At 37.5% G+C, this 26,364-nt stretch overlaps 2 protein-coding genes across 3 annotated transcripts; one reads left to right on the plus strand and one right to left on the minus strand.

Annotated features, from left to right (window-relative positions):
- Nucleotides 1–239: 239 nt before the first annotated feature.
- LOC148842708 (ras-related protein RHN1-like) lies at nucleotides 240–5,971 on the minus strand. 2 transcript variants are annotated; one of them, XM_088959149.1, is made up of 10 exons: nucleotides 5,944–5,971; nucleotides 5,777–5,825; nucleotides 5,640–5,739; nucleotides 4,661–4,738; nucleotides 4,395–4,562; nucleotides 3,562–3,610; nucleotides 2,456–2,529; nucleotides 1,525–1,618; nucleotides 787–916; nucleotides 240–671 (listed from the first exon to the last, which is right to left on the minus strand). In XM_088959149.1, the coding sequence occupies exons 1-9, from the start codon at nucleotides 5,954–5,956 to the stop codon at nucleotides 816–818; spliced, it is 726 nt and encodes a 241-aa protein (XP_088815275.1). In that variant the 5' UTR covers nucleotides 5,957–5,971; the 3' UTR covers nucleotides 240–671; nucleotides 787–815. The 2 variants fall into 2 exon arrangements, with proteins under 2 accessions (XP_088815275.1, XP_088815274.1); XM_088959148.1 differs by lacking the exon at nucleotides 5,944–5,971 and having other exon boundaries at nucleotides 5,644–5,823.
- A 15,853-nt stretch (nucleotides 5,972–21,824) lies between these two features.
- LOC148842709 (uncharacterized) lies at nucleotides 21,825–26,085 on the plus strand. The gene is made up of 3 exons (XM_088956794.1): nucleotides 21,825–22,609; nucleotides 25,638–25,709; nucleotides 25,832–26,085. The coding sequence occupies exons 1-3, from the start codon at nucleotides 22,013–22,015 to the stop codon at nucleotides 25,832–25,834; spliced, it is 672 nt and encodes a 223-aa protein (XP_088812920.1). The 5' UTR covers nucleotides 21,825–22,012; the 3' UTR covers nucleotides 25,835–26,085.
- Nucleotides 26,086–26,364: the final 279 nt, after the last annotated feature.

Below are 26,364 nucleotides of genomic sequence, written 5' to 3' on the forward strand. Positions count from 1 at the left end.
TATTAGGAAAAAGTATAGCCATCACTGTGAGACTCAATGAACTTGCATGCAATTTTGTCAGATTCTTACCATACTGGATTATTGAACCAGTGACCCATTGAGCCTTTTGGTCCCAGTTATTTGATGGTTCACTAATGATCTAACTGGGGGTTAAACTGGTAAAACCATGACCAAGTGAGCTTTCTAGTTATTTCTCAAGTCCAAATCTGACAATATTAATTATAAGTTTGTCTTGATGATTGCTGGAGCCCAATTTTTCTCTTTTGATAAAATTTACCAGGAGTTTAGCATGTTACATGTTACAGAATTGAGATGCTTTATGAATTATTTGAAACTCCTTATTTCAGTACCAGTATTTGTATGTAGACAGCAGGACTGATCAGAAGCATTTCTTGAAAACCAACATCTAGTTCTTAGAGTACAACCATCGAAGAGTTCTTTTTTATTCTTCTTGGCTCTCGTACCCCTCCTTTCAATACATGAGCGCATCGTAAGTTCAAAAGAGTATTGAAAGCCTTTGCAAGGAATCTTGGAATGGCCAGAGATCCACAAGTATGGCTTGTGCTGGGTAAAAGTGTCAATGAATTTTTGATTACCCACCCTTCCATAGGGATTTTTCTTTTACCTCAACTAAGCAACAGCATGGAAAGGTTCAAAGACTTGAGAATTGCCTGGAATGAGAAACAGTTGAAATTACTACATTGAATTTTTAAATATGAAAATACCCAGAATCAGCAACAGAAACATGTATTAATTCCAAAGTAAAACAGGGCTTGAGATAGTTACCATCCTTAATGAAACTCTTGCCAAGGTGTTTATATTGAGCAACAAAACAGTCTTCTGCCCCCTTCTTGTGCTTCATCTTGTAAATTTATTCCACTAGGGCGTGCAGGGCAAGCTTTTGCCAATCGCATTGCTGCAAAAGGCCATCAATCTTATAAAATAGCTAGAACAAATGCTTATGATGAAAATAAAATAGAAGCTGAAAATGGACATTTGAGGATCCAGGGTTGGACCCTGAAAAACTTATTGACAACATTTACACACCATAAATGTAATGTTTGGTCAAAGCCTACCAAAAATCAGGGAGATATCTTGCTAAAAGCTGAACTTTTATTTGCACATAGGGTTTTGCTTGGCTCCAGTCAAACCAATAGATTTCAGTTGAAACTGACTGAAATTATTCAAAAAAACATATATAACTATCACAAAAAAAAAAAAAAACTCCCATGGTAACAATTAAAAAAGATGGTATTGATTAACCATTATATAAATTTGTTTGTGGGCAATTGACTTCTCTTTCAGACTGTCTAGAAGAATGCAGGAGATCAGATGGTCACAATCATCCAATCGAGATGGTATCATGGATTAAGACCTAGATAGAAACTATGACATGATTAGTGAATCCACTGGTTTGTATGGTTGTTTCACTTTCACATTGACATTGAACCATGTTGACAATTCTCTATAACCTAATGCAATGGGATCACAAATCTCTATTGAGAGAAACAGATAAAGAGTTACCTATTTCATAGAAGAGCTCGTTAACATTTTGGGCAGTTTTTGCAGATGTTTCTATGAAAAATAACTCATTTTCCTTGGCATATTGCTCTCCTTCCTGCAAGTACAATTAGAGGAGTCCAACACCAATGTTGGACAAGTAACAAGTGGAAAAATACATCAATTATGATTTATGAAACATTGCAAAGAATCAAAGCATATGCAGGCAGATGAGGTGCAATCAATCACAAGTTTGGAGGTGTAGTGTCAATGATGATAGAGAATAATGTCCCAGTAGTTAGAGAACAGAAACCTATTCAGGACCTCGCCTAACAGATTAAGCTTTTAGGTTGAATGGTTCCCTGAGATGGTACTAGAGCCTGTTTGACCAAGTGGTCTAGTGCTCAATTCTCGCTGCCCCATTATAATTAATTAAATTTAAGCACAAGGTATGGATGGGCCTGTGTTTGTCCATGCTTCAAGCCCAATGGGCATTCGTGTGAGGGGGCGTGTGAGAGAATAGAAACCTATTCAGCGACCTCACCTAACAGCTTAAGCTTTTAGCTTGAACAGTTCCTTGAGACCCAGAAAATATTACGGTTAAAAGAGTACTTAGCTTATGGTCAAGATTCCTTAGATTAGAATAGCTCGTTGATCACAAATCAATCATAGCAACACAAAATGGCCACTAGTTAATGGCCATATAGTGAAAACGGGTTTTGTTTTAAACCCATGTCTGTGTCATCAACCTCATACACTTTTCCAACTGACATAATCAAGTCAAATGCTTATGTTGGATTTGAAACAAAGAAATCTTGCTCCCTGGACCAAAATCTTTCTCATGTAATCACTCCAACAACTAACTGTTAAAGGTAACCGTTAACTATAAAACTAAGTCACAAAATCTTCTTACCAAAAAAAACTGTCACAGAATCATGAACAGTTTTCTATATACCTCGTTCTCTACTTTTCTCTTATCTTGCAAGTCAGCCTTGTTTGCCACCAAAACCATCACCATATTTGGATTCCCTAGAACATGTAAAATCAATTAGATTCAATCAACCAAATACCAACATTATCCCCTCAATCTAATTAAATGAGGAGAGCTAAAAGGAGCTTTCTTGAATTAGCATAAAAATAACAAACCAGTATCCAAGTTTTATCATCATCATCATCACCATTGTTCTTACTATTGCTATTGTTATTATAATTGTAGTTGTTGTAATTGTTAGTATTATTATTTATTTATGTTTCTTGGATTAGCAGAGAAAATGTAAAATCACTTAGATTCAATCAACCAAATACCAACTTTATCCCCTCAATCTAATTAAACGAGGAGAGCTAAAAGGAGCTTTCTTGAATTAGCATAAAAATAACAAACCAGTATCCAAGTTTTATCATCATCATCATCCTCATTGTTCTTACTATTGCTATTGTTATTATAATTGTTAGTATTATTATTTATTTATGTTTCTTGCATTAGCAGAGAAAAAAAAAAAAAAAACTGGTATCTAAAGTTGTTAGGATATAAGCCCACGAAAGAAGGGATGAATGATATGACCCTTGCACTGGAGGCATCTCTTATACAGGCTCCAAACTGTAAGCTTATCATGGTATTGATCCGGAAGAGATTTAACTGCCAACTCATTGAACAAATTGAAAATAGTACTAGGAAAAAGAAAAAAAAAAAAAAAGGTAAAGATGAAGCAGAAGAGGATAAATCTTCTGGTGAAAAATAGGAGACAAGAATGGCTCAACTACTCTGTTTTGGTCTTTTATATCTTCAAAATCATGTAGTAGACTAATCATCCACCCAAATAAGAATGAGTTTCTAGTCACGGTAATCTAAAATAAATTTAGTGGCAATTTTGTTTGCTGATATGTTCCAGTTGGACATAAAATGAAATCTTTAATCATTGGTGAAATGGAAAGGAAATAGAAAAGAAAGAGGCATGTCTTATGACAAATTTATAATGTACTTTGGGGGGAAAAGTGAATTTTTCATGTTATTTTCGTACAGATAAAAAACATAATTTATCATTTTATATTTCAATGAGTCACCTTGTCTCTGCAGTTCTTGAACCCATTTCTTGGCTCGAATAAATGAGTCCTGAGACCAAAATACAACGCATCTTATTAGATTTCTCAGAGAAAGATGAATAAATAGATCAAAAAGAAAAATTAGATGTACTCATGGTATCTTCAAACAAGCAGTAAGATAACTCAAATAGTTGTTTAAAGATATGAATCATTAATGTGATCTAAGTAGATATATTTGGAAATTTTATCATATAAACATAATAAGCAATTCCAACCATAGTTGATTCCAGCAAATCGAGGAAATGAAGGTGAACAGTTGCACACTAACACATAGATGATGATTACACTTGTCATTACTTTTTTTGTAACAATTACAGTTTCCAATTAACAGCCTGCATACAGAGAATGCTGCTATTTGTCAAAGTCCTCCAGGATGCAAGAATTGATGGGAATAAAAGCAGGTCCAACAGTGCAAACATTATAATAACTTTAGAAATCACTATATTAGATAACTTGGTATCAAAATGCCTGATTTTCTATCACCAGGAATAGTAAAAGAAAGAAAGAAGAAAGGGACAAGAGTAATCCATGGATCTTTAGTTTTTTAATGTTTACACTCATTACAAAGTAAAGAGTCAAATTTAGAAGAACCGTTACAGTTTCAATTAACCTCTTTAAGTAACTAAAGGAAGTTACCATATTGATAATTTTTGCATTTAATAGAGCCAGACCTGCTAGTCCATGAAACCATCTACATTTTTTTTTTTTAATATCAGTGTGAACATGACAAACGGATTTCAAAAAGGTATTTAGATATGCAAAAACAGCCACTAGAAGGTTAACAAACAGCTTACTACGCTTGAGATGTCATACACCACAACAGCAGCAGCAGCACCACGATAATACATTGGTGTCAGGCTGTGATACCGTTCTTGTCCTGCTGTGTCCCATATATCAAATTTCACAGTGGCTTCGTTTAATGACAATACCTGAGTAAAAAAGGCTGCTCCTATAGTTGATTCCTGTATTATTGACTAATGTCAAAAGACGACCATAGAAAAAAAAAAAAGAAAAAGAAAAAGAATAACTGATGAAGGAAAAAAGAAACTAAAAAAAAAACCTGGTACTCAAAAAATTGGCCTTTGACGAATCTTAGTACCAAATTAGTCTTGCCAGTACCCATGTCCCCAAGAAGAACCTGTAAAAAGTACAAACATGTTGAAGTTGCTAAGAGGAACTCTGTCTATGTGCTTGCTGATCATGGATGATATTGAAGTTTTGACATTGATACGTTATGTTACATGTTTAGAGTTAATCAGAATAAGCATAAAAAAGTATGGTCATGCTCCATCTTCCAGTCTCTTATATGTCCATGTTTGCCATTGGACTAAATTTACAAATTGGAAGCATTAATAAGAACAACAGAGAATTAGATTTCCGGAGAAAGAATTCTAAGTAAGCAACTGCCGCAGATTTTGTTACAATCAGAACAATTAAAATGATGAACAACAATGTATTTAATTATTACTGTTTGATGTGGAGAGGTCAGAATCTTCAGAGAATTTCTTAATGATTCCCAAATAAACCAGACCTACAAAGAGTTACAGAATCTGCCCTATCACCCCAAACGACAAGGCCTATGTAACCAATTGTTATGAAGAAAGCAGAGCCAACAGTCGAAAGTGATATTGTAGTCTTGCAATAGAAACATTATTATGTCTGCTCATCGTCCATGATAACCAAAGTTCATGGAATTCTCGGCAATTCCGAACTTACATAGCAATTAAAGTCTGAATTAAATTGTTTCTCCTCCTAGATTTCACTAAAAATGCAGCAAAGTCCAAACCACATAGATCGATTTCATTTTGAGCTATGCCACAGCACATTAATGAGTTCTAAGCTGCAAACAGCTTCATCTCATAGGTCATTGTGTATTGAAGTATCATGCATATAACAACTAAAAATTGAATAAATCACAGAAATTTGGTGGGCATAGTCATGGATTATCAGGGGGAAAATGGGACTGATAAGAAGGCAAATCAAGGTTAAAGAAGGGGACAGCACCAGAAAAAGGAAAAGGAACAAAAGAGAAGACATACCCACCAATTTTGCCTGGATATGCTTGTTGCCCGTCCTCGCCATCTTAATTGATCAACAAGTGGTCGAGATCGATCTTGAACAGAGAGAGAGAGAGAGAGAGAGAGAGAGAGAGAGAGAGAGAGAGAGAGAGAGAGAGTTGATGAAAACGAACCCAAAGTAGATTATCAAAAGCTGCCGAAGCTTATCTGCAAATCAAAGAATAAAATAAAATAAAAATAATCATGTCAGAGTGAGAATGGTTGTTCGTAGGTTGTGAGAGTTGAAGACTGGTAGGTGGTTGGTAACAGAAACAAGTCATGGCACCTGGTTTCAGCATCTTCCAGCTCCGGGGGCCATGTTGATGTCGCCAACACACATTCTTGATTTGAATTTTCCCGCGAAGATCGAAGCAGAAAGTTATTACTTATTACTATTGGTGGGCCCTCAACAGCCCAGTAGCCTCTTGGGGATCCACCATAACGGGGCCAGGATCTGGGCTCATTTGTTAGTTGTAACCCACTGTCCTTGAGGCTGTGTTTGGTTGCAATGTAAATAAATTTGTATTGATGCAAAACTATGAGAGTGCAAATGATTTGAATGTAAATTTTGATCTATTTTTATTTCAAAATTTTACTTGTTTTGTTTGATTGCAGTATAAATAAAGTAAATTAAGATATTAAGCAAAGTAAAATTAAAATAGAATTTACATTGTTTTCATTTGCACTCCCATCACACGCTAAAGTATCCTAATGTAGTGTTGTCTAGTGATGGACACGTACCTACTATAGAAAATGAAAGCTTGAAATTTCATTAGGGACCTGTTTGGGAGGGTTTAGCTGAAAAGCTTGAAAAAGGCTGAAATAGACGACCCTTCTTCACCAAACATAACATATACAATCTGGATCTACAGCTGTACATTGGGAACATCTCCCCATGAATAACAACATATAAACACAAAAGATACTCCCAATATAAGTCATGTGGGTAGGAAATCATAGCTCTAGCATATAGGCTGTTCATGTAGAACCCACCTTGGATGGTTAGAAGCCACTGTACTTCAGCCCTCCCAAACAGGCACCAAGTTGATGTGAGAATTAAGTGCGAAGATAAACAAGTTAAATGAAATCCTCAAGTAAATACTTGCTTTGTTTTTGATATAAATCATAAAAATTAAATTTATTCATATAATCTTTATCCTTCATTTAAATACATAAGTAACATGTGCCGTGCCCTTACACTAATACGGATAAATAAGTCAATGAAATTCACCTAGAGTTATATAGATGATTTCATCATCTGTTGAGACGTAAACATGTAATATGCTTAGAAAAAGCATTTTGGTATAATTGACAAGCAATGACAAAACATGATTATTGCATATTCTCACTGTTCTAAGTTATCTCATACTTGATCAATAATGTCGAATGTACGTGGACAAGTTAACTCATTTTTTGGTGACCAAAGACAACGTGACCTGAACATTGGATCACGCATATTTACCCAAAAAATAGAAATTTATCACATGTACGTTTGTCGGCAACGCCAATTCACCTTCAAGCTTCGATTATTTGACATAGCTATCTTATCCTGACTAACAATTCCGAAAGATTGAATTATATTGGGGTGTCAATTGGATTAGATTTAGTTAAATTCAATGTATGGATTGTCCAATCTGTTTAAATTGGTTTTAATTAACTGAAAGTTGGTTCATTGACACTAGTACTATTATCTTCTATTGTTCAACCTGATCTAATCGGATATAAATCCATTACAAATGAATCAGGTCCAATCCAATCCAATAAATACTTTTTAGACCATTAAATCTAAACTGATCCAATTCAATGTTTTATTGGTTTATTCAATCCATCAAATTGATTTTGATTTTGGATAGGGTCCAACCCAAAACCAATTCATTGACACCTCTGGAAGCATGGCCCATTCAGTGCTTTCAAAGTGTCTTATGTGATAAAAAAATATCACTTAAAGCCAAAAAAGGAAAACTTCATAAAATGAGTGCAAGGCTGGCAATTTGTATATATAGTGTAATTTGGTAGTCAATAAATGAATGAGACAAAAAAAAGTGTGGTGGAAATTTGAAATTATGAATAAGTGGAAAAATCAAGTAGATTAAGATAGTTTTAATGCTATTTAACTTGGTGGGTCCAACCCAAGTTCAATCTGAGCTTTTGCACGGGTTGAGGCCACAGATTACCAACTTGATCCCGTGCAACCGTTCAACCTAGGAATCAGTCACCTATTCGGTTTTGTTTACCCCATGGTTCAAACTTCAAACCATTGGCTCAGACAGACAGCAAATCATGACCAATGGTTGAATGCTGAATCATTCAATCGAACAACGGCTCATGAATATAATTTTTTAAGAATTAAAATATTCAAAAATTAAAATATGAGGAGAAGCTGAAACAAGCCACTGCATTGCCAAACATGATGAACAGGCTTTAAAAGAACATGGCAACAATTGCTGCTGTGACCGTTTCTGTCACAATCACGATTGCTGTATCCAGTCACCATCACTGCCACCTATTCCTAGGGTGTCGATTGAACCGGATTTGGTCCAATCCCACTTAGTCCAATGTGAGTCATAATAAGATTAGGTTTAATTCAATTCAATGAATATTTTGGATCATTTTGGATCGGTCCAGTTCAATGTTTAGAACGTTTTATCTGTTCAAATTTATTTTAATTTAGATTAGTTCTCACCCAAACATGGTCCATTGCCCATCTTCTAGTGCAAAGGGCAAAAACTTCTTCCTAGGACTTGTTTTTTTGCACAACTACCTCTAGGGAGTTCCTAAACTGAACTTTGCAAACATTTGACCATTATAACACATTTTATTTACCTATAAAAAAACATGGTCCATTGACACCTATTTCTTATATTCTATCAATAAATCAGATATTGGCTCATTCCAACCCAATCCAATATAAATTCATTACAGATGGGCCAGGTATAATCTAATACAATAAATACTTTGGATCATTAAGTTTGGACTAGTCCAAATCAATGTCTTATTGGTCTGTCCAATCCATCCAAATTGATTTTGGTTTGAGCAGGGTCCAACCAAAAATCGATCCATTGACACCCTATACTTTATATGTGTGTGTGTGTGTGTGTGTGGTGTGTGTGTGCATCTTAATCCAATTGGGAAAATTCTTGTTTAGTACCCTATACTTTAGGCCTAGTGCCACTTTGGTCCCTGAACTTTAAAACACAACAATTTAGTACATGAACTTTCAAAGCGTGTCAATCAAGTACCCGCTGTTAATCAGTTGTTAAGTGGTTCATCCGACTTAGTTTCAATCATTAAGGAGCCCGCAACTTCCTTAATAACTTTTTCACTAAGGCTATGTTTGCACGGTTTGAAGGAAATTACCTACCTTTTCCTTCCTTCAAGCCAAACACAACCTAAAAGACAAAGCAATAAGATTTTCAATTCGGCATTTACAAGTGTTATCAAGTGGTCCCTTAGCCAAAGTCATATAGAATTAAACTTAGGTTGGTAAGGCATGAGCCCATAGTTTGAATTTTATGATTAGACCTAGAATGACCCTCAGCTAGACCCAACCTATTTGAGTTGCACCCCTAGATGGTTTGGTCATGTACATAGAAAACAATCCATGACACATATAAAAAGTGATTTATTACAAGTTGAGGGCTTAAAGAGTTTGGGACAAACAAGAGTCATGATCAGTTGGGCACACTCAGTGAACATGTTGTGTAAGTACTTAGTAAATTTTTTTACACGTGTCTCATAGACTCTTCCACCCTTGAAATGATAAGGATGGTGAATCCAGATTTCCTTCTCACATAATGATTCTCACATCCACCTCATAGCATTTGATTGGGAACATCTTCCCATGAATGAAAACATACAAATACAAAGATGTCAACTGATGTGTTGCGACTACAACATGCTATAAGATGGGTGTGAGGTAGAAATCCAAACTCAACGATGGCACCAAAATGGAATGGAAGAATGGGATTGTTATAATTGATCACATATAGTTGAAATAAGGCTTAAAAACGACAAAGACAATGATGATGATGATCTCTTCCTTCCAATGAAGATAAATCCTGATTTGTCGTCACAAACTCATGCCTAAGAATTGTGTAATTCATGTATCATCCTTAATAATCTAAGTTATTTAGGGGAAGCATGGCATTGGACTAATGAAGCTTAATCAATTTGGACCTCTATTTATGATCCTTTTCTAAGAATCTTCCATATAATTGTTATAGTAACAAGATTCTTGTGTTACCCAGGCACAACCTTTTACGAACCACTTCTCTATGGTGAGAAGAGAGGCTCGGATTCCCCCGAGCTATGGTGTTAACTGCTCAAAGGGGGCTAGCGTTTCTAAGAGAAAGCTACAGAGAGTGGATAAAGTGATAACTTGTGTGTTTCCATTAATGGCAATAGAGATATATATAGAGGATCGGTTAGAGACCTTTAAAGGTAAGGATTGTGCAGTGATGGATGTCAGGAGAATAAAAATTTGTTATGTAATTAATTCTCCCCAATATTCTCGTGGCTGACATGGTAGGGCTCTTGGCGCTTCTCAGGTGGGTCGGTTCGTATCATCCCTCCCCCCTTTAGATTTGCCTTGTCCTCAAGGCAAACTCCTGGATATTGCTCAACCATCTTGTCCTAGTGTTCCCACATGGCATTGATCTTAAGGGTGCCCTCCAAGTGAACTAGAACTTTGGTGTCAGCTTGGTTTGCCTTCTTCACCATTCTTTATCTAATATTGCAATGGGTGAGGGGAGAAGGTGCCATCATGGAATAGTGGGGGCAGAGTTGGGTTGGTAACTACTCTTGACCCGACCTTCTTCTTCAACCAAGGTACATGGAAGACCGAGTGAACCTTGCACCCTACTGGTAAGTCCAGTCGATATGCCCTCGATCCAATTTTTTTGGTGACTCAAAAAGGCCCATAGAATTGAGCAAGCAACTTCTAGGATTTCCTAACAGCAATAATGGCCTATATGTAAGGTTACAGACACAAATAGACTAGATCTCCAACTTCAAAGCTCCTTTCAGAACGATGAGAATCCGCCAGTTTCTTCATACGTTCCTGAGCTGCCATTAGATGCCTTTTTAACTCTTCCAGAGCCAAGTCTCTACTCTTGAGTTCTTCTACAACTACCTCCACCTTTGTGGTGCCCGGTACATAACTCAGCAGGTTAGGAGGTGGTACACCATACTTTTTAAGCAATGACCTCCACCTTCTTAAGCAATGTTCTAAGAGGCCTAGCAATGTAGCGATAGTTCTTCACAAACTTTCTATAATAACAGTCAAACCCTAAAACCCCTTAGCCCTTTTGGGGACCTAGGCCTTGGCCATTGTAATACTCCTTCTATCTTAGAAGGATCAACTTTGACTCCTCCAATAATAACAACATGCCCCAAATAATTAACTTTAGATACAACAAAAGAACACTTACTGATCTTGACATGGAGGTGGTTCTGCTGGAGCATCTACAAGGCAACACACAGATATTCCTAATCTTCCCTTAAGGTCTTGTTGTAGATGAGAATTTCATTGAAGAGCATGAGGATGAACCTTCTCAGGTGGGGACAGAACAACTCATTCATCAAAGATTGGAAGGTTGATGGAGCATTGGTGAGGCCAAACAGCATTACTACAAATTCATAGTGTCCATCATGGATTTGGAATGTTGTTTTTGGAATGTCCTCCTCCTTGACCCAGATTTTGTGGTAACCTGACCTCAAATGAAGTTTAGAGAATACTATTGACCCTCTCAGTTTGTCTAGTAGTTCGTCAACCATGGGTATTGGGTATTTATGTTTTATAGTGACTTGATTCTAGGCTCTTCTCCATCATTCGTTCTTCTTCACTAGGAGAACTAGGGATGAGGGGGTTGGTTTTGGGTCTCACCAATCCCTCTTGAAGCATTTCCTTCACAATCCTTTCTATCTCATTCTTTTGGTAGAAGGGGTGTCTATATGGTCTGATGCTGATTGGCTTGGTTCCTTCAATCAGTGGAATGGCATGGTCATAGGTTCGGGTAGGTGGTAGTTGCTTAGGTGTCTGAAAAACCTCTGAGAATTCATCAAGCACTTCTTGAATGTAGGGCTCTGGTTGGAAGAGTGCAGGACTCTAAGGCACACAAGCATAGAATGTACGCTTGGGCTCCTTCTGTGATTTTCTTGATCATCTGATTTGCCTCAGCTATCTTCCAATCTTTTGTTTGCATTCATTGTAATGTGCAAATCTTTCCTTGGTCTAAGAACTGTAGGGTGAGGTTGGAGAAATCCCACGTTACTGGGCCTAAGGTTCTTAGTCATCGAGCCCCAAGAACTGCATCATAGCCCAGTAAGGAAAGTAAGTGGAATTCTACAGAGATGGTTGAACCTTGTACCTTCAAATACAATTCCTTGCTCCTTCCTAAGTCCTTGAGTCTTTCACCGTTAGCTATAATAACTTCAAAAGAAGAGTCTGAAGAGATTGTTACCTTAGTCTTCTCGGCAATATGTGGGTCTAGGAAGTTGTGAGTAGACCCGTTGTTTATGAGCATGGTGAGGGGGTGTTTATGCAAATAACCCCAAACTCTCATAGTTTGGTTTGGGGAGAGTTGGACCTGGCGACTGCATGTAGGGAGATCTCTAGTGATGCCTCGTTCCTTGGTTCATCTGGGTCTAACTCTATTTCACTATTTGGATCTTTTGCCTCTTCAAGAGTTTCGTCAATACAGAAGAGTTTAGGATTCCGACAACAGTGTTGAGGTGTGAACTTTCCATCGCAATAATATTATAGACCCTTCTCCCTCCTTTCTCGTGTAGCTGCTGGAGTTAACTTCTTAAAATCCAGGGGTGGTGTGTTTACTATAGGTGAATTAGCTGTCGGTGGTCGGAGCTTGTTAAAGTCAGGATTAGTGGTTTAGCAACCATTCTTCTTCCTCTAGTAGGGCAAGTCTTAGTGCTCTGGCTAGAGTGGTGGGTTCGAATTTCTCTACTCCTACTCTAATTTCGGACTTCAAACCAACAACAAAGAATCCAACTAGGTAGTCCTCAAAACGTCCAACTCAACTCGATAGTCATTGGAATTCTTCCATATACTCTTTAACAGAGGTTGTTTGCATCAACTTGGAGAAGCGTCCAGCATAATTAAGGCCTTGAGTACCATTGAACCAAGCATCCATAGCCGCCACAAGTTGCGGCCATGTTGTGTTGGACTAGTAATCTTTGTACTAGCAAAACCAGTCCACAGCCCTGCCTTCAAACCCCAAGCAAGCTATTGTGACCCACTGGTCCTCTGGTACACCATGTAGCTGAAAGTATTGATGAATAAGAATTAGCCACCTAGCCAGTAATCTATTCTAAAGGCGCCTCTTCTCGGCTGTTTCCTTCATAGTGAAGTGATCGAGAATCTCTACCAACTACTGCTGGACCCCTTTTTGTCTCTTTTCCATATTGCTCATGAGCTCTTCTAGGCTTGCCATTCTCTCACCTTGAGGATCGAACGACTCTGATACCAATATGCTGTGAAACTTTTCTTTCTGGTGAGAATAGAGGCTCAGATTCCCCTAAGCTATGGTGTTAACCGCTGGAGAATAAAAATTTGTTACATAACTAATTCTCCCTAATATTCTCATGGCTGACATGGAAGGGCTCCTAGCGCTTCTCAAGTGGGTCGATTCGTATCACAACCTCAGTTTGGGGCTTCCGATTGGTGGTTTCAGAGATTCCAAGTCTTAAAACAAAACTCCCCTAAAATCTCATCCACAATATAGAGCACATTTCCACATATAATTCACTTTTGGAAGTTACATAACTGTCGCTTTAGCCATATATTATGAGAAACAGTAGTTTTAATTCAAATGCTCCCTCATTCAGCCTTAAAAAAATGCTCCCTCATTCTTTGTCTTCTACGGTAGTGTGGAAGGAGCTTGCATCGTCTGTCCCGGGGATAGAAAATTAATTCTGCCCCAAACCAATAGCAATCTGCCACATCATTTAAAAAATCACTTTAATTTTAAAATAGAGAAAACAGATTGGAATGGCAGGTCTGGATACACGAAGCCCGCTGACCTGTACCCAAGGGATTGCTTTTCGTGTACCCAAGTGATTCAATATAAATTTCCTTGGGTACACGAAGCCCGCTGACCTCCAACCAAACTGATAATTAAAAGTTACTGCTTGGGTTTTAACCTCCAAAATGAACGGATAATCAAAAGTTGCCGGTTGGGTTTTTCAATTAGACACGGTAGCCTTTGCAATTAGCTTTGAAATTCTCTGAAAGTGCTTAAAATTTTAAATTATAGATCAACGATAATGCTACTTCAACGTCTGAGTAGGTGTTCCCTCAATCTTGCTACCTTGAACCAGTATAAGGAGCCAATTTGCTCATTGCTTCCATTACTTTGGGGTCGTCCTCATCTTCATATCCATTGCCTCCTGTAAAGCAGTCAAATAAATAGCTTCTAGTGCTTGGACCCTAAGATCTAGATCATCCATTGGCTCTTGTTCGATTGAAAGTGTACTCCCAAGTTCAAGTGGTATTTTTGATGTGTCCTGTTCGCTATAAACTTTCTTTCCAGCAACAGGCAGAAGGCAGAGCTGGTAAGAGAAATTCTGACATCAAAAGCAAATTTTTTAGCTGCTTCTCAGCTTCAAAACAGCAATTGCAAATGGTCCTAGAAACCTCCTGTCTTATTAATAGCAGTCATGAGCATGGAGAATGAAACTGAGACCTTAGACGATAATAGAAATAGGAGGCCATGTTCTGACGGAAAACAGAACTGCGTTCCTGTCTCCCTGCCTCCATCCTCTGTTTCAGAGAATTGTAAACAGTAGTTTAAGAAAGGGTAAAGTTAGTTAATTAGTTAAACCATAAAAATAGTATAAAAAATTTACCCTTAAAAAAATGGCCAAAATTATTGCCTGAATCGATGATTCAACCTCCTAAATCAACAGATCATTGATCAAATCAACAGTTTTTGACAAAGACTAGACTAAACGTGAAACAGAATCGATTGCCCGAACAATTCTCGGGCCGGCAGTCCGACTGTGCGGGCCAACAAATAAAACACAGATTTTCACCCTCACAGTCCCCGCTTTACTTTCTCTGTACTGATGCCAAGTCCCCGACGTGGTAATTACGGAAACGCCTAATTTACCCAAGCATGCAGACTGCAGAGAAAGCGAACAATGGAGAGGGTGTGGGGTTGAGAAGAGTGGGCATCCTTGTCCACCGCCCAAACCAATAAAAGTTGGGAGATTACTGAACTCTGCTCGCAAGAGTCAGGAATAGCAGATAGAAAATAGCTATACAAACAAACATTGTAGATAAGCATCAGCTCCGTGGTCGTACATTGATGATTAGTCGACATATAGCCATGGTTGTTGGAGTCAGATCCAACCAGACCGTCCAAATGCTCAGACGGTCGAAAGCTCTCCCAAACGGGTACAGAACGATCCATAAACTGGTTCAGCTGTTTTTAACCTTCAAATTATTGACTGACAGACCATTTGGGAGCATGGTGAAACCACGGTGGTTTTAACCATGTCATAGGGGATTATATCCCCTCGAGAGATACATTGTTTTGCATTTGGGAGTTTGCGAAAAAAAAGTTAATTTATTATTATTAACTATTATTATTTCACACAATATTTTTTGTATGTGATTAATAATATATTTCTTAATATTAAATTGTTATTGCATTGGAATATAAATAGAAAATTTACTGTTTTTTATGTTTTTACTAATATTAATATTTCTAGATTATTTTTTTAATAATTACTTATCATTAATATTATTCTCTTATTTATTTGTTTTGTATTACTTTTAATTTTTTTAATCATTATTATTTTTTTCAATTCAATCAGTGATAAATTAATTTGGATTACTAATTTGTATTTTGCTTTAAAAAGCAAAAAAAAAAAACATTACCCTTTATTAAGGGTGTCAATGGACCGGTTATGGATTGGACTTGGTCCATCTATAATAAATTTGTATTGGATTGGGTTGGATTAAGCCAATATCTGGACCATTGATATAAGATAAGAATATAAGTGTAAATGGACCAGGTTTGGGTTGAAACCAATCTAAATCAAAACGAATTTGAACAGATTGGATGGTCCAAACATTGAAGTGGATCGGTCCAAAATGGTCTAAAATATTCATTGAATTGGACTGGACTTGATCCATTTATAATGGACTCACATTGGATTGGATCGGATTAGACAAAATCTAGTCCAATTAACACCCCTACCCTTTATCAATGGTTCAGATAATCTCATATCTCAAATAGATAGAATCAAAACACAAGGTATAACTTAAACCACACCACACCCTCAGAACACCTATGGTATGGTCCAGGGCCTTGAGGCTATCCATTTTTTACTACAGTATAAAACACCTATTCTACTGTAGCATGGGGTATTCTCAACCAATACCTGGTGATTGAAAATACATCACCCAATTTCTCAACCACACTATATAATACTACCCCCTATTTTTATCAAACATGTATTATAAATTATTAATTTGGGAAAACTTTATGCTTAGTGCCCGCTTGGGAGGGCTTTTATGAATTATGATGAATGAGCTTTGTTGCTTCAGCCACTTCGAAAAGTCGATTTTATGACTCATGTATCCATTTTCGACTTTTCAGATTTTATCGGCTTGATGGCATTCTGGGTTTGAAAATTCCTGATTCTGCCACTGGTCCAAACCAGACCAAATCGAACCAAAACCTCAAGGATCGGGTTCAAAGACTAGACTCACAAGTGATGATGCTGACGATAAACTGCGACGATGTCATTTTTCAATAATTGAGAAGCCTTGGAGGAATCTGCTGCATGTACCCGCAACCACATGATTCTCCCACGAACCTCATCTCTTCTTGCTCGATTTCCTCTCACACTCGACCAATAAAAATCAAGACAACCACTCTCAACCTAGGAAGATACATCTCGTTTCACATCATCTTATTCTTTAAAATAAACCCGGCCGGCCACAAACCAGAAAACTACAGTCTTTTCTTCTTATAAAGCTCTCTCTGCCTGTCCCATTTTTCCTGCCTGTCCATGCTCTTATTGATAGATAGAAAAAGAGAAAGAGATCACCGGAAATGGCAACTCCTCCTAGAACCATTAACGTTGCCTCTTCCCTGAAAGGCGGAAACGGCGAATCGGATTCTGGACCGGCCAGTTCGTCCAAGGGTGGTGGTCAGTGCTTGTGCTCTCCGACGACACACAGCGGGTCCTTCAGGTGCAAGTTTCATCGATCCCTCTCCTCCACTTGGACGAGGCGCTCCAAGTCTATGTCTGGTAACAGTTCGCCTCCGTCAATCTCACCTAAGTCGGTTGAGTCTACGTGAGTGACAGTCCAAAGAGCTAGCTCGTTCGTTACCAGTTCATGAAGCCCCTGTTCTATCTTTTGTGGTCTCTCTCTCTCTCCTCTATCTGTAGTCTCTATCCCTCACCCAAATATTTCCAAATGTATTATTTGTTCTTTCCTTCTGATGTAAGATGTAGATGTCGGTGTCTTTCTTTCCGTGGGGGTGAGATCTCTGTTCCATGTACATAAATAAAATCCAAGCAAAACCCCCCACGGGCTTGTTTTGTAAGCTCATTGCTTATTTCTCTGTCATATTCATCTTTGTCTCTTATAATCTCTACAGTCTACAGCCCATCCCAAACCAAGTACAATACAAGATTTCTCGGTTTCTTCTTTTTGAATTGTAATTAAATCACTCTCTTTCTCTCTCTCTCTCTCTAGATCCCTCTCGTGCATAAATTTATTGTACTTGCAATACAAAGGTAAAGGCATGTAAGTGATGAAAAATCCTGTTGACCAACTATGCCATTAATGGATTTTGGTAGAAACCGATGCATCTTTAGTTTGATACCCATAACCCATGGCATATTCTGTGCTTCTTTTTATATGGCTTCCATGCCTATTTTGACTTGTAGAAGCAGAAATGGAGATCTTTATCATGTCCATTCACTGAGCAATAATTCGAGATGAATGGCCCATGCCATGATTTTTGTCTAATAGCGAATATCCTGTAATTTGGGTGTAGTGCCACTTTGGTCTAAGAACTTTAAAGGCCATAACTTAGTAACCAAATTTCCTTAATGTGTCAATCCAATAACTATTGTTAATCAATCATTAACCAGGCATTAAAGTGGCATATAAAAAGATAGAAATACCCTTTGAGTGTCATTTAATTTTCTTTATCAACTATCCAGATGTTGATAAAGAATGAATAATCTCAAATCCTTCTCTCTTCTATTCAAGAAGGTGACCCCAACTTTGTTGAATAGAAGAGGTGGCAAGGATTTGAGATTGTTCATTTTTTTGTTAACATTTGGATGATTGATAAAAAAAATTAGATGATATGCATTCGAAGGGCATTTATGTCTTTTCAACTATCACTTCAACGGTTGATTAACCGTTAGTACTAAATTGACACATTTAGAAAGCTTGACTACTGAATTGTCACACTTTAAAATTTGAAAACTAAAGTGGCACTAGGCACAAAGTACATGTAGTAATCGAGAATTTTCCCTTTTGTGAATTCTGAACCGTTCAAAATTCAGATCAGTTGGCTGATCGAAATGAAAGCATCCAATCACCATCTGCATTTGGTCTAATCAAGATACTTTTAATTTGCAAAATTATTAACAGAAAAATCAAAGGCCCACCGTGTGGGCAGTGGGGGTAATACACACAAACAACAAGACTGTGAACAGAGTATGCACAATATATATATCGTGGTCTCATATATCAATCTATTTCTTCCCAAATCCAATATATTTCCTCTGCAATTTCTTGGGAAGAGGAGTCACTTTTGTGATAGCCTCAGCCACTACGCCTCTGTTGCTTAAAATGCCTTTGATATCAAATCACACAGCTCGGGAGCGGAGTGGCTCCGGTCGTTTTCGGAAGAGAAAGGTGATGGACTCGTGCATGGTAGGCACAATCCACAAATAATGAGAAAGAGATCTCAGTGTAGACAAGCAATGGCGTGCGTGCAAATGCAAGTATGTGATGTGCTGATGGTAATGGCCAATAGCGCAGTAGCCCATTGGCTTCTGCATGGGAGAGGCCAAGTCATACCTGCTTTCAATAAGTTATGGCAGTTGCAAGGATCAAAATTTCGTTACGTATCGGCCTATCGATTGACATATATCATATCGAAGTCTCTTTGATATGCCTTTATAAGGAGTGTTTTGGATCGACGAATGATTCATAGAATAATCCAGCCTTAAACTGGCCCCTTTAAACCAGTTTCAAAAAAATTAAATAAACATATAAAAGTAATATCGATATAGATTGATACACCCTACCGGTGTATCACCCTGTATTGATATTTTGAACCTTGGGCAGTTGAGAACAGTCGAATAAGGTTTGATGGGCATTCCGACTTGGATGTTGTGAAGGTATAAAAGAAATTATATAAATTAAAATTAAGAAAAAGGAAATTGAATGAACGAAAAAAAAAAAAGACACTTTTATCATCATTATCTAAGCCTTATCATGAATCCTTTCATCTTTTCATTCTGATTAATCTCATATCCATTAGACCATTACTAAATTATTGTCACTTAAATCATTTCTTATTATTTGGACCCCATGTCCTTTTTTATCTAATCTCTATAGTCCCTCGAATTTGTAATAAATGTGCTGTCAAAAAAACAAGTCGATCATTTTTTTTATCATTTTGTAGACAAATTTTTAAAAGAAAAATAATAAAGGCAGGCCTAAGATTTAAACACAAGTTTAAAGTAATAATGGATCAAGCATCACTTTAGGCTATGTTTGGTTTGAAGGAAAAGGTAGGGAAAGGAAGAGTAAGACAGGGAAACCAAAACAAGATTTATAAAGATTTCCTTATATTTCCTTTCATTTCCCTACATTTTTCTTCAAACCAAACATACCCTTAATGACAGTTAGAGATGCATTTTGTAATTATGACTTACACTCTTATAGATACAAAAACTTCACCTTTTATCTCATTTGTACTCTTAACAATTAATCCAAATCTTCCCAAAAACTGAAGTGAATTTTGCACCATCTTGCTCTTACCTCAATTCTCCCTCATATATTATGGGGGCCGCATCATCTTGTTTCCTACCCCAATCCCAGAAAAATAATCTGTTTTATTTCTCACCAACAAATAAGAAAAATCAAATCTAAAGTAGAAAAGTAAACCGGAATTTAAACTAGGTCTATTTGCATCCCATTCATTTACACCAGTACAAATGAAATTCGCACGCAATCAAACTAAAATCAATGAATCAGAAACGAGCCAAGCAAACCAAAATTCAGTTTTGCATGTGTGGATTATTTACACTACTTTGCATTTGTATCACAAACAAACCAGGCAAAGCAAAGCTGGAGCAAAAAATGATCAGAAATGAACTCTCCACATTTGCATTCCTATACATTAGCACAAATGTAAAAGAAATTTACACTCACAACTATGCATTTTTTAAGGCAATTTACACTTCACAAATAACCCTTCCAAACGAGTAAAAAATTAACTTGTACTTAGATACAGGGTGATCGTTGGCTGTGGTAGGAACGGAAAAGAATTATATGTTTATCTTCAGAGCCTGGTTCCAATATGATCTATAGCTACACATCTCAAACATGTTTTATATTTGTATGTATAAGTGCAGTGTGGTCCATGCCGGGCCATCATGACACGGTTTTGTTGTATTGCCCGTACTTAGTGGGTCGTGTCGGTATGGTCCAATAGATCAAGGAAGGAGCGCCCCAAATCAGGCCGGGCTGCCTGGGAAAAAATTTTATATATGAACGGGTCCATATGGGCCATGGGCCATGCCAGTTGTGGGCCTCAAACCCCTGGCCCAGCTCAGCGCGGGGTATTCATGGCCCACCTTCCCGTTTTATACCTATATTTGCATGTTGACATTGATGGGTGCATGTACAATCATGCTTGAGATGTCTGGGTATAGATCATCATGTGGCAACTGTATCGTGTTAGTAGCAGATCCGGACTCTTCGAACTCTTCACCTAATTTTTAGTACAAAATTCATTACATTGTTACTCTAAAGGATATTTCTCCCCCTCAGTAGCTCTAGGGCTGTAAACGGATCGGATCAGAAGGACAATTTTTTATCCGATCCGTTAATAAAATCCGATTGATCCAAAACCGATAAAGATTTGTCCGATTTTCAAAAGCACTATTCGAATTTGAATTCAAATGTATTATCTGTTCGATTAGAATTATATTTATATTATGTAATATAATAATATATTAAAATATATAATATTTCATATTTCATAATTGATGGATTAGCCAATATCCAAATTCAATCCGTTAAATTAACGGATCGGCTTTTCCGATCCAATCTGATTTATTAGAATAAAGAGAAATATCCGAATCTGCTTCTTAACGAATCGATATCGAATTTGAATCAAATCTGATCCAACTTATTTACAGCCCTAAGTAGCTCGGCCTTTGGATCCAGACATGTCAGAAAACGCCTTGTGGGCTTTGGCTTCAGCCTCACCTCATCATCGATGACAAAAGAGGTCGCCATTTCGCCGGGATTCTAAGATACGATTTGAATCTATTGTCTGGTCAGACAACTTAAAATCTACTAAAATCAACAAAAGTTTGTGTGTTTTGATTTTTAGCAAGATAATCCCAAAATTTCTTCATGTCAGACGTAGGAAATTAATCCCTTAGGCAAACTTATACGGATAAGCTTCAGACCTAATCGAAGACATCACATCGAATCATAGAAGAAGAAATATGTAAAATTGTGGGTCCAATCCAAAATTGATAACTGCAAAAAGATCAAAAGGCCCAGTCCATTTCAGTCGTTGGATTCATCTTTACATATCTGTACAAGTTCATCTAAGCTATCCTAGTTCTCCTTTCTAATCTATCACTTCCTTTACACTTTAATTTTCCTTGGTAGGGTATCCAAATGAATCATCATATATTTGGTATTTATAATATAGAGAAAATATTTAAATATGTTTTGGTAGGATAGATATACACGGGTGATCAACTCAGAATCTCAGGTGTTCCCCTAATTGATGATAGTGCGTCAGATTCAGATAGGTCGTTATATCAATATGGTCTGCCACATCACCTCTCCACGTGGAAAAACATGACAGGGACGTGGACCGTCTCGACACAATAAAAATCTGTACAAAAATTTGAACATTTGTTCCATGCAATGAATTGCACAAAACAAAATAGCGTGTACAAAACAAACAAACAACGAAAATTCCTCGCTCCCGCTTCCTTCAATAAGAACCCCGAATTATTCCAGCTATAATAAGCCTTCCATTAATCCCTTCCTTCCGGAGTCCATCCCCCAGACCAGACGCCGAGGTGGTGGAACTGGAAGCAACATGTCAGAAAAGGGTGAGACAGTTTACTACTCACCCATACCTCATTCCCCTCCACCTCCAGAGCCCCGATACCAACCACCACCACCACCACCTCAGCAGAACTACATCGTCCTTCCTCTCTGTTTCCCTCCAAGCCGGCTTCGCGTCCTCCGGCGTCGTCTCATCGGCTTCGGTGCTCTCCTCTTGGTCGCCGCTGTCATCTACGTCATCTGGCCCTCCGACCCTGACCTCAAAATAGTTCGCGTGGGTCTCAGCCATTTCCAAGTGCGCACCTCCCCTACCGTCTGCTTTGACATCTCCATGGCCCTCACCATTAAGGTCCGCAACAAAGATTTGTTCTTCCTCAATTACAGCTCCATCGTCGTTTCGATTGGGTACCGGGGGAAGCAATTAGGGTTTGTCACTTCGGACGGTGGTCTTGTGAGGGCGAGAGGTTCTTCTTACGTGAACGCTACGCTTCTGCTAGATGGAATTGAGGTCATTCATGATATGTTGCCCTTGCTTGAAGATTTAGCCAGGGGTTCTATTGCCTTTGACACTGTTACGGAAGTCCAAGGACAGTTAGGTTTCTTATTCTTCTTCGATATACCACTCAAGGTAATTGCTAATCCATCCTTTTTGTTTGATTCATATGGACTTGCTAGCGAATGCTGCAATTGCTTTATTTTGAGTTTGTAGAGAAAATGGCAAAATGCAGAGGGTTGACTAAGTTAGAGAGAAACCGGGGAGGAGGAGACATTGTAGGTTTAGATTTGTTCTCAAGTTGTTGGAATTTGTTTGGGCTGTTACTTGTTACTAGACACCATGATTTGCGGATGAAGTTTAGACCTTTTAGGCCATAAGGGGTGTTTTATTCTGAAAGGGCTATATTTTGGCAGTTCACAAGATTAAAAAAAAAAATGATCTTCTACGTATTGATGGAAATATATTGATGAATTATCACCAACAAGTTGATCAGAGAATGACCTATCAGAAAGACAGAAACAATTCCAAGGCCCAAGCGTCATTGCTGAATTCAGTTTTTGCTAAAAACTCTAATGGTCTCTCTGTTTCCTTATCCTATATATTCTCTGTAGAATTAAAATGTTGGGATTTGAGAATTGTAAGGACACGATTGTCTTGTTCTGAAACTATATCTGTCGATGAAGGAGCAGATGTTTTATAACCCTTAAACGCATGTGTAGCACCTCTGTTTTCTATTCAAATCGGAAAGCACATTGCCTTTACCACATTATTATGGATGATTTGAAACAGTAGATCATTTTCAAAAAAAAAAAAAAAAATGAAACAGTAGATTTGATCCATCTGATAAGGTCGGGATAAGGTTGTCAATTGTTCAATAGGTTCTGTTATTTATACTACCCATGTGCTTCTCCCATCCCTATTTTGTATATCCATATGGAGATTGGTGCAACAGTCTTCAGATATCTTGCCCCCTTTTGTCATTTCTCAGAATGTCTATGAAATTTGATTCACAATAGTGAGTTATAGAAAGTCCACAACAATTGATTGGGATCCCATTCAATTGAATACGTGGTAATACTCCTTAATGGACCATGTAAAAACAAAAAGGACCTACAAGCAAGTAACTTCGAAATAATTTTCTGGTAGTCGATGATCTATTACAAATATACTGTTTTATCTGTGCATGGTTGCACCTCAATAGAAGCTGATTTAAGTCATTTGGTGGCACTTTTATTCCTTTCTTAAAGACTTGTATGCACATGGCTAATCTGAATAATTGCTGATGAGATTTAGATAAATTTGACTCCTTATTTTGGCATTGTCACCTCCAAGAATTCAGTTCAGATAAACTACTTGTCTTCTGCGGATGAAGTAATGCAACCTAACGGTTTGTTGGACTCTTTTTAAGTCAGGTTAGGTTCAAGCTCAATATTCAGATGAAATTCGATCGGATGTGGGTGTAGAATTCTGAGATATAGCATCATAATCTGATTAAGTAATCAAAAAGCAGTTGTAGACCCAAGAAAAGGTCTGCAATGTTAATATCTGCAGAATGTTAGCTTAAAAAAGGGGGAAAATTGCAATCATGTTCACCCTAGGATTTCCTTCAAATGACAGCATTATGTTTCTTGGTTGCATCCTTTGATGTTCCATAGAGTGAAAACTTTGATTACTGATAGAAAAAGAAAAGAAAAAATTATAGCCTTCTAAATTATTAAGCTTCAAAGAATGATGTTTCAGTTAGGAAATTACTTATTTGTTTATTATTTGAGAAAGAGTAACTTTTTAAATCATTAGGAAAGAGAGTATATGAGAAGATGTATAACAGAGCTCACACAGAATCATAAAGGCTGAGATCTTTCTCTATAGAAAGAGTCCCTAAGCACACCAGATTTATCTAGGCTATCAGAAATGGAGTTCAACTCCCTAGGAATCCAAACTAGATTTGATTCATCTGTCTCAGAATGTCTCTAGCTTCTGTCAGAAAGTGAGTCAGCCTCCACAGTCTACGTTTTTTCTCTTTTAACCATCTGGTTGTGTTTTCTGAATCACCTTCAATGTCTAAGCTTGTGAGTCCCAGGTCTCAAGTAATCTGGGTCCCTGTGAGTGCCACCAACACCTCAACCTCCATCTCTCTCCCTATTTATTCCACCAATACCAGCATTCCTCGAGCTCCCTAAAGCACTTCCGTCAAAATTTAGTTTCATTGCCCCTTCACCGAAAGGGTAGGGGCCATGGTTGAAGAAGGTTTACTACGTTCCTTCGCAGTTCATTTACTGAGAGTCCATTCAAAATCTTTGAATTTTCTGCCCATAAATTGCAAAGATAAAAGATGTGAGAAAACAAATCTTCAGCAGTCCTGGCCTTGTTATCAAATATCCAACTGTTTCTTTCATCCCAACACCCCACAAGACCACATGGATGACTTTGAGACTAGATTTTCCCTCTGCTACTTAGACCTCTACCAGGCCACTGCCAAAGGAGGTCAAAGTATTTCCAGGAACGGCCCTAACCCAAGATTTTGGGAAATAGTTCCAAACTTATCTTGTTTCCTGATGATATAAAAGGAGGTGTTCAGCATTCTCTCCATCTTTAAGGCAAAGGCTGCAAGCATGGGGGCAAATAGACAGTCTGTTCTGATTCTTCTTATGCAGATTTGCACAAGTTTAACCATGCAATCTAATTAAATATTCAAGCTTGGTGAAATTATATTTTTGTCTTATTATTGATTTTTGTTCTCTCAGAACAGGAGAAGCATGCCAACAAATTCTACTATTTTTGTCTTGGTTGGAGGGAAAAACTCCCAAGTTTAGAGTTACTAGTAGAGGTGTATATATATGATACTGTCTGTGTGTCTGTAATAAGCACTAACTTAATGCAAATGTTTGACAAAATGGTTATTAAGTTATAATAATTTTAAGTACATGTTAATGAACATCCATTTTAATATATTTCAGTTGCCTACTATTGTTATTAATAATGTATTAATGTATGCATACAAGAATTAACATTTCCCATGACAGCATGTTGTGAAGGTGTTGCTTGCTGCATCTCTTTGTTGTCTTCTACATCCATTTTCTCCCATTATTTAGCTAATCCAAAGCTAGATTTTATCCATACTTTTGTAGAGTTGTGTTTTTATATTCTAAATTTTTATCAGGGAAAGATATCTTGCGAGATGCATGTCAATACCGTGAAGAAGACAATCATGCGTCAAGACTGCTACCCTGAGGTGAGGAATCATTTTATCTACTGTCCATTGGATAGGTTTCATGTATAAGTTTTATTTAAATTAGATGTTCATGTATCCAACTGGTTTTGCACATTGATGAACTGATATTGGTATATGTCCAGTGACTGGGAGAGGGTATTGCAGAAGAAAAGCCTGTAAGAAATTCAACGTTGCCGAATCCTAACATGTCCTAACATTGCCTCACCCCTTGAGTAAATACTCAGATATGGGTTTAGAATGTATAATGTTATTGAGATAATCATAGTGGGTTATTGAAGAACAGGTTTAAAATATCGGTATTGTGTGCAGTATCGGTAAAGGTGGAATGTGTATACAGTGGAAAGATATAAATATAGACGTGGATATGTTAGGGAAATTTTGACAATTCCCACAAGTATGACACTAAAATACAAGGATCCGTTTGGTTTGAATTCGAAATCATAATCAAAATCCCTTAGAATCAGAATTGGAATGGTCTATTCCTCTGTTTTGATTCAGATAGGAATTGGAACCAGAATTAAAATTAATTGGAATGGGAATGGGATTTCATTCCGAAGGTGGGGGAGGCCATTCCCTGGGATTCCGATTCTGCCCAACGATTGAAATAACTATAAATAAGATAAAATACATAATAAATGTATAATGGTCCATATGA

The sequence above is a fragment of the Nelumbo lutea genome, chromosome 8 (genome assembly GCF_056320005.1).
Source record: "Nelumbo lutea isolate HS-2025 chromosome 8, American lotus-T2T, whole genome shotgun sequence".
NCBI lineage: Eukaryota > Viridiplantae > Streptophyta > Magnoliopsida > Proteales > Nelumbonaceae > Nelumbo > Nelumbo lutea.

What these genes read in the sequence shown, in the direction of transcription:
- LOC148842708 (XM_088959149.1), bottom strand. An exon ending in TTTGGGTTCGTTTTCATCAA is followed by an intron (nt 5,740 to 5,776) that starts CTCTCTCTCTCT and finishes TCTCTCTCTCTC; the next exon opens with TCTCTCTCTCTCTCTCTCTG. An exon ending in TCAAGAACTGCAGAGACAAG is followed by an intron (nt 2,530 to 3,561) that starts GTGACTCATTGA and finishes TACATGTTCTAG; the next exon opens with GGAATCCAAATATGGTGATG.
- LOC148842709 (XM_088956794.1), top strand. Translation starts at nt 22,013, where the DNA reads ATGTCAGAAAAGGGTGAGACAGTTTACTACTCACCCATACCTCATTCC. An exon ending in TCTTCGATATACCACTCAAG is followed by an intron (nt 22,610 to 25,637) that starts GTAATTGCTAAT and finishes AATTTTTATCAG; the next exon opens with GGAAAGATATCTTGCGAGAT.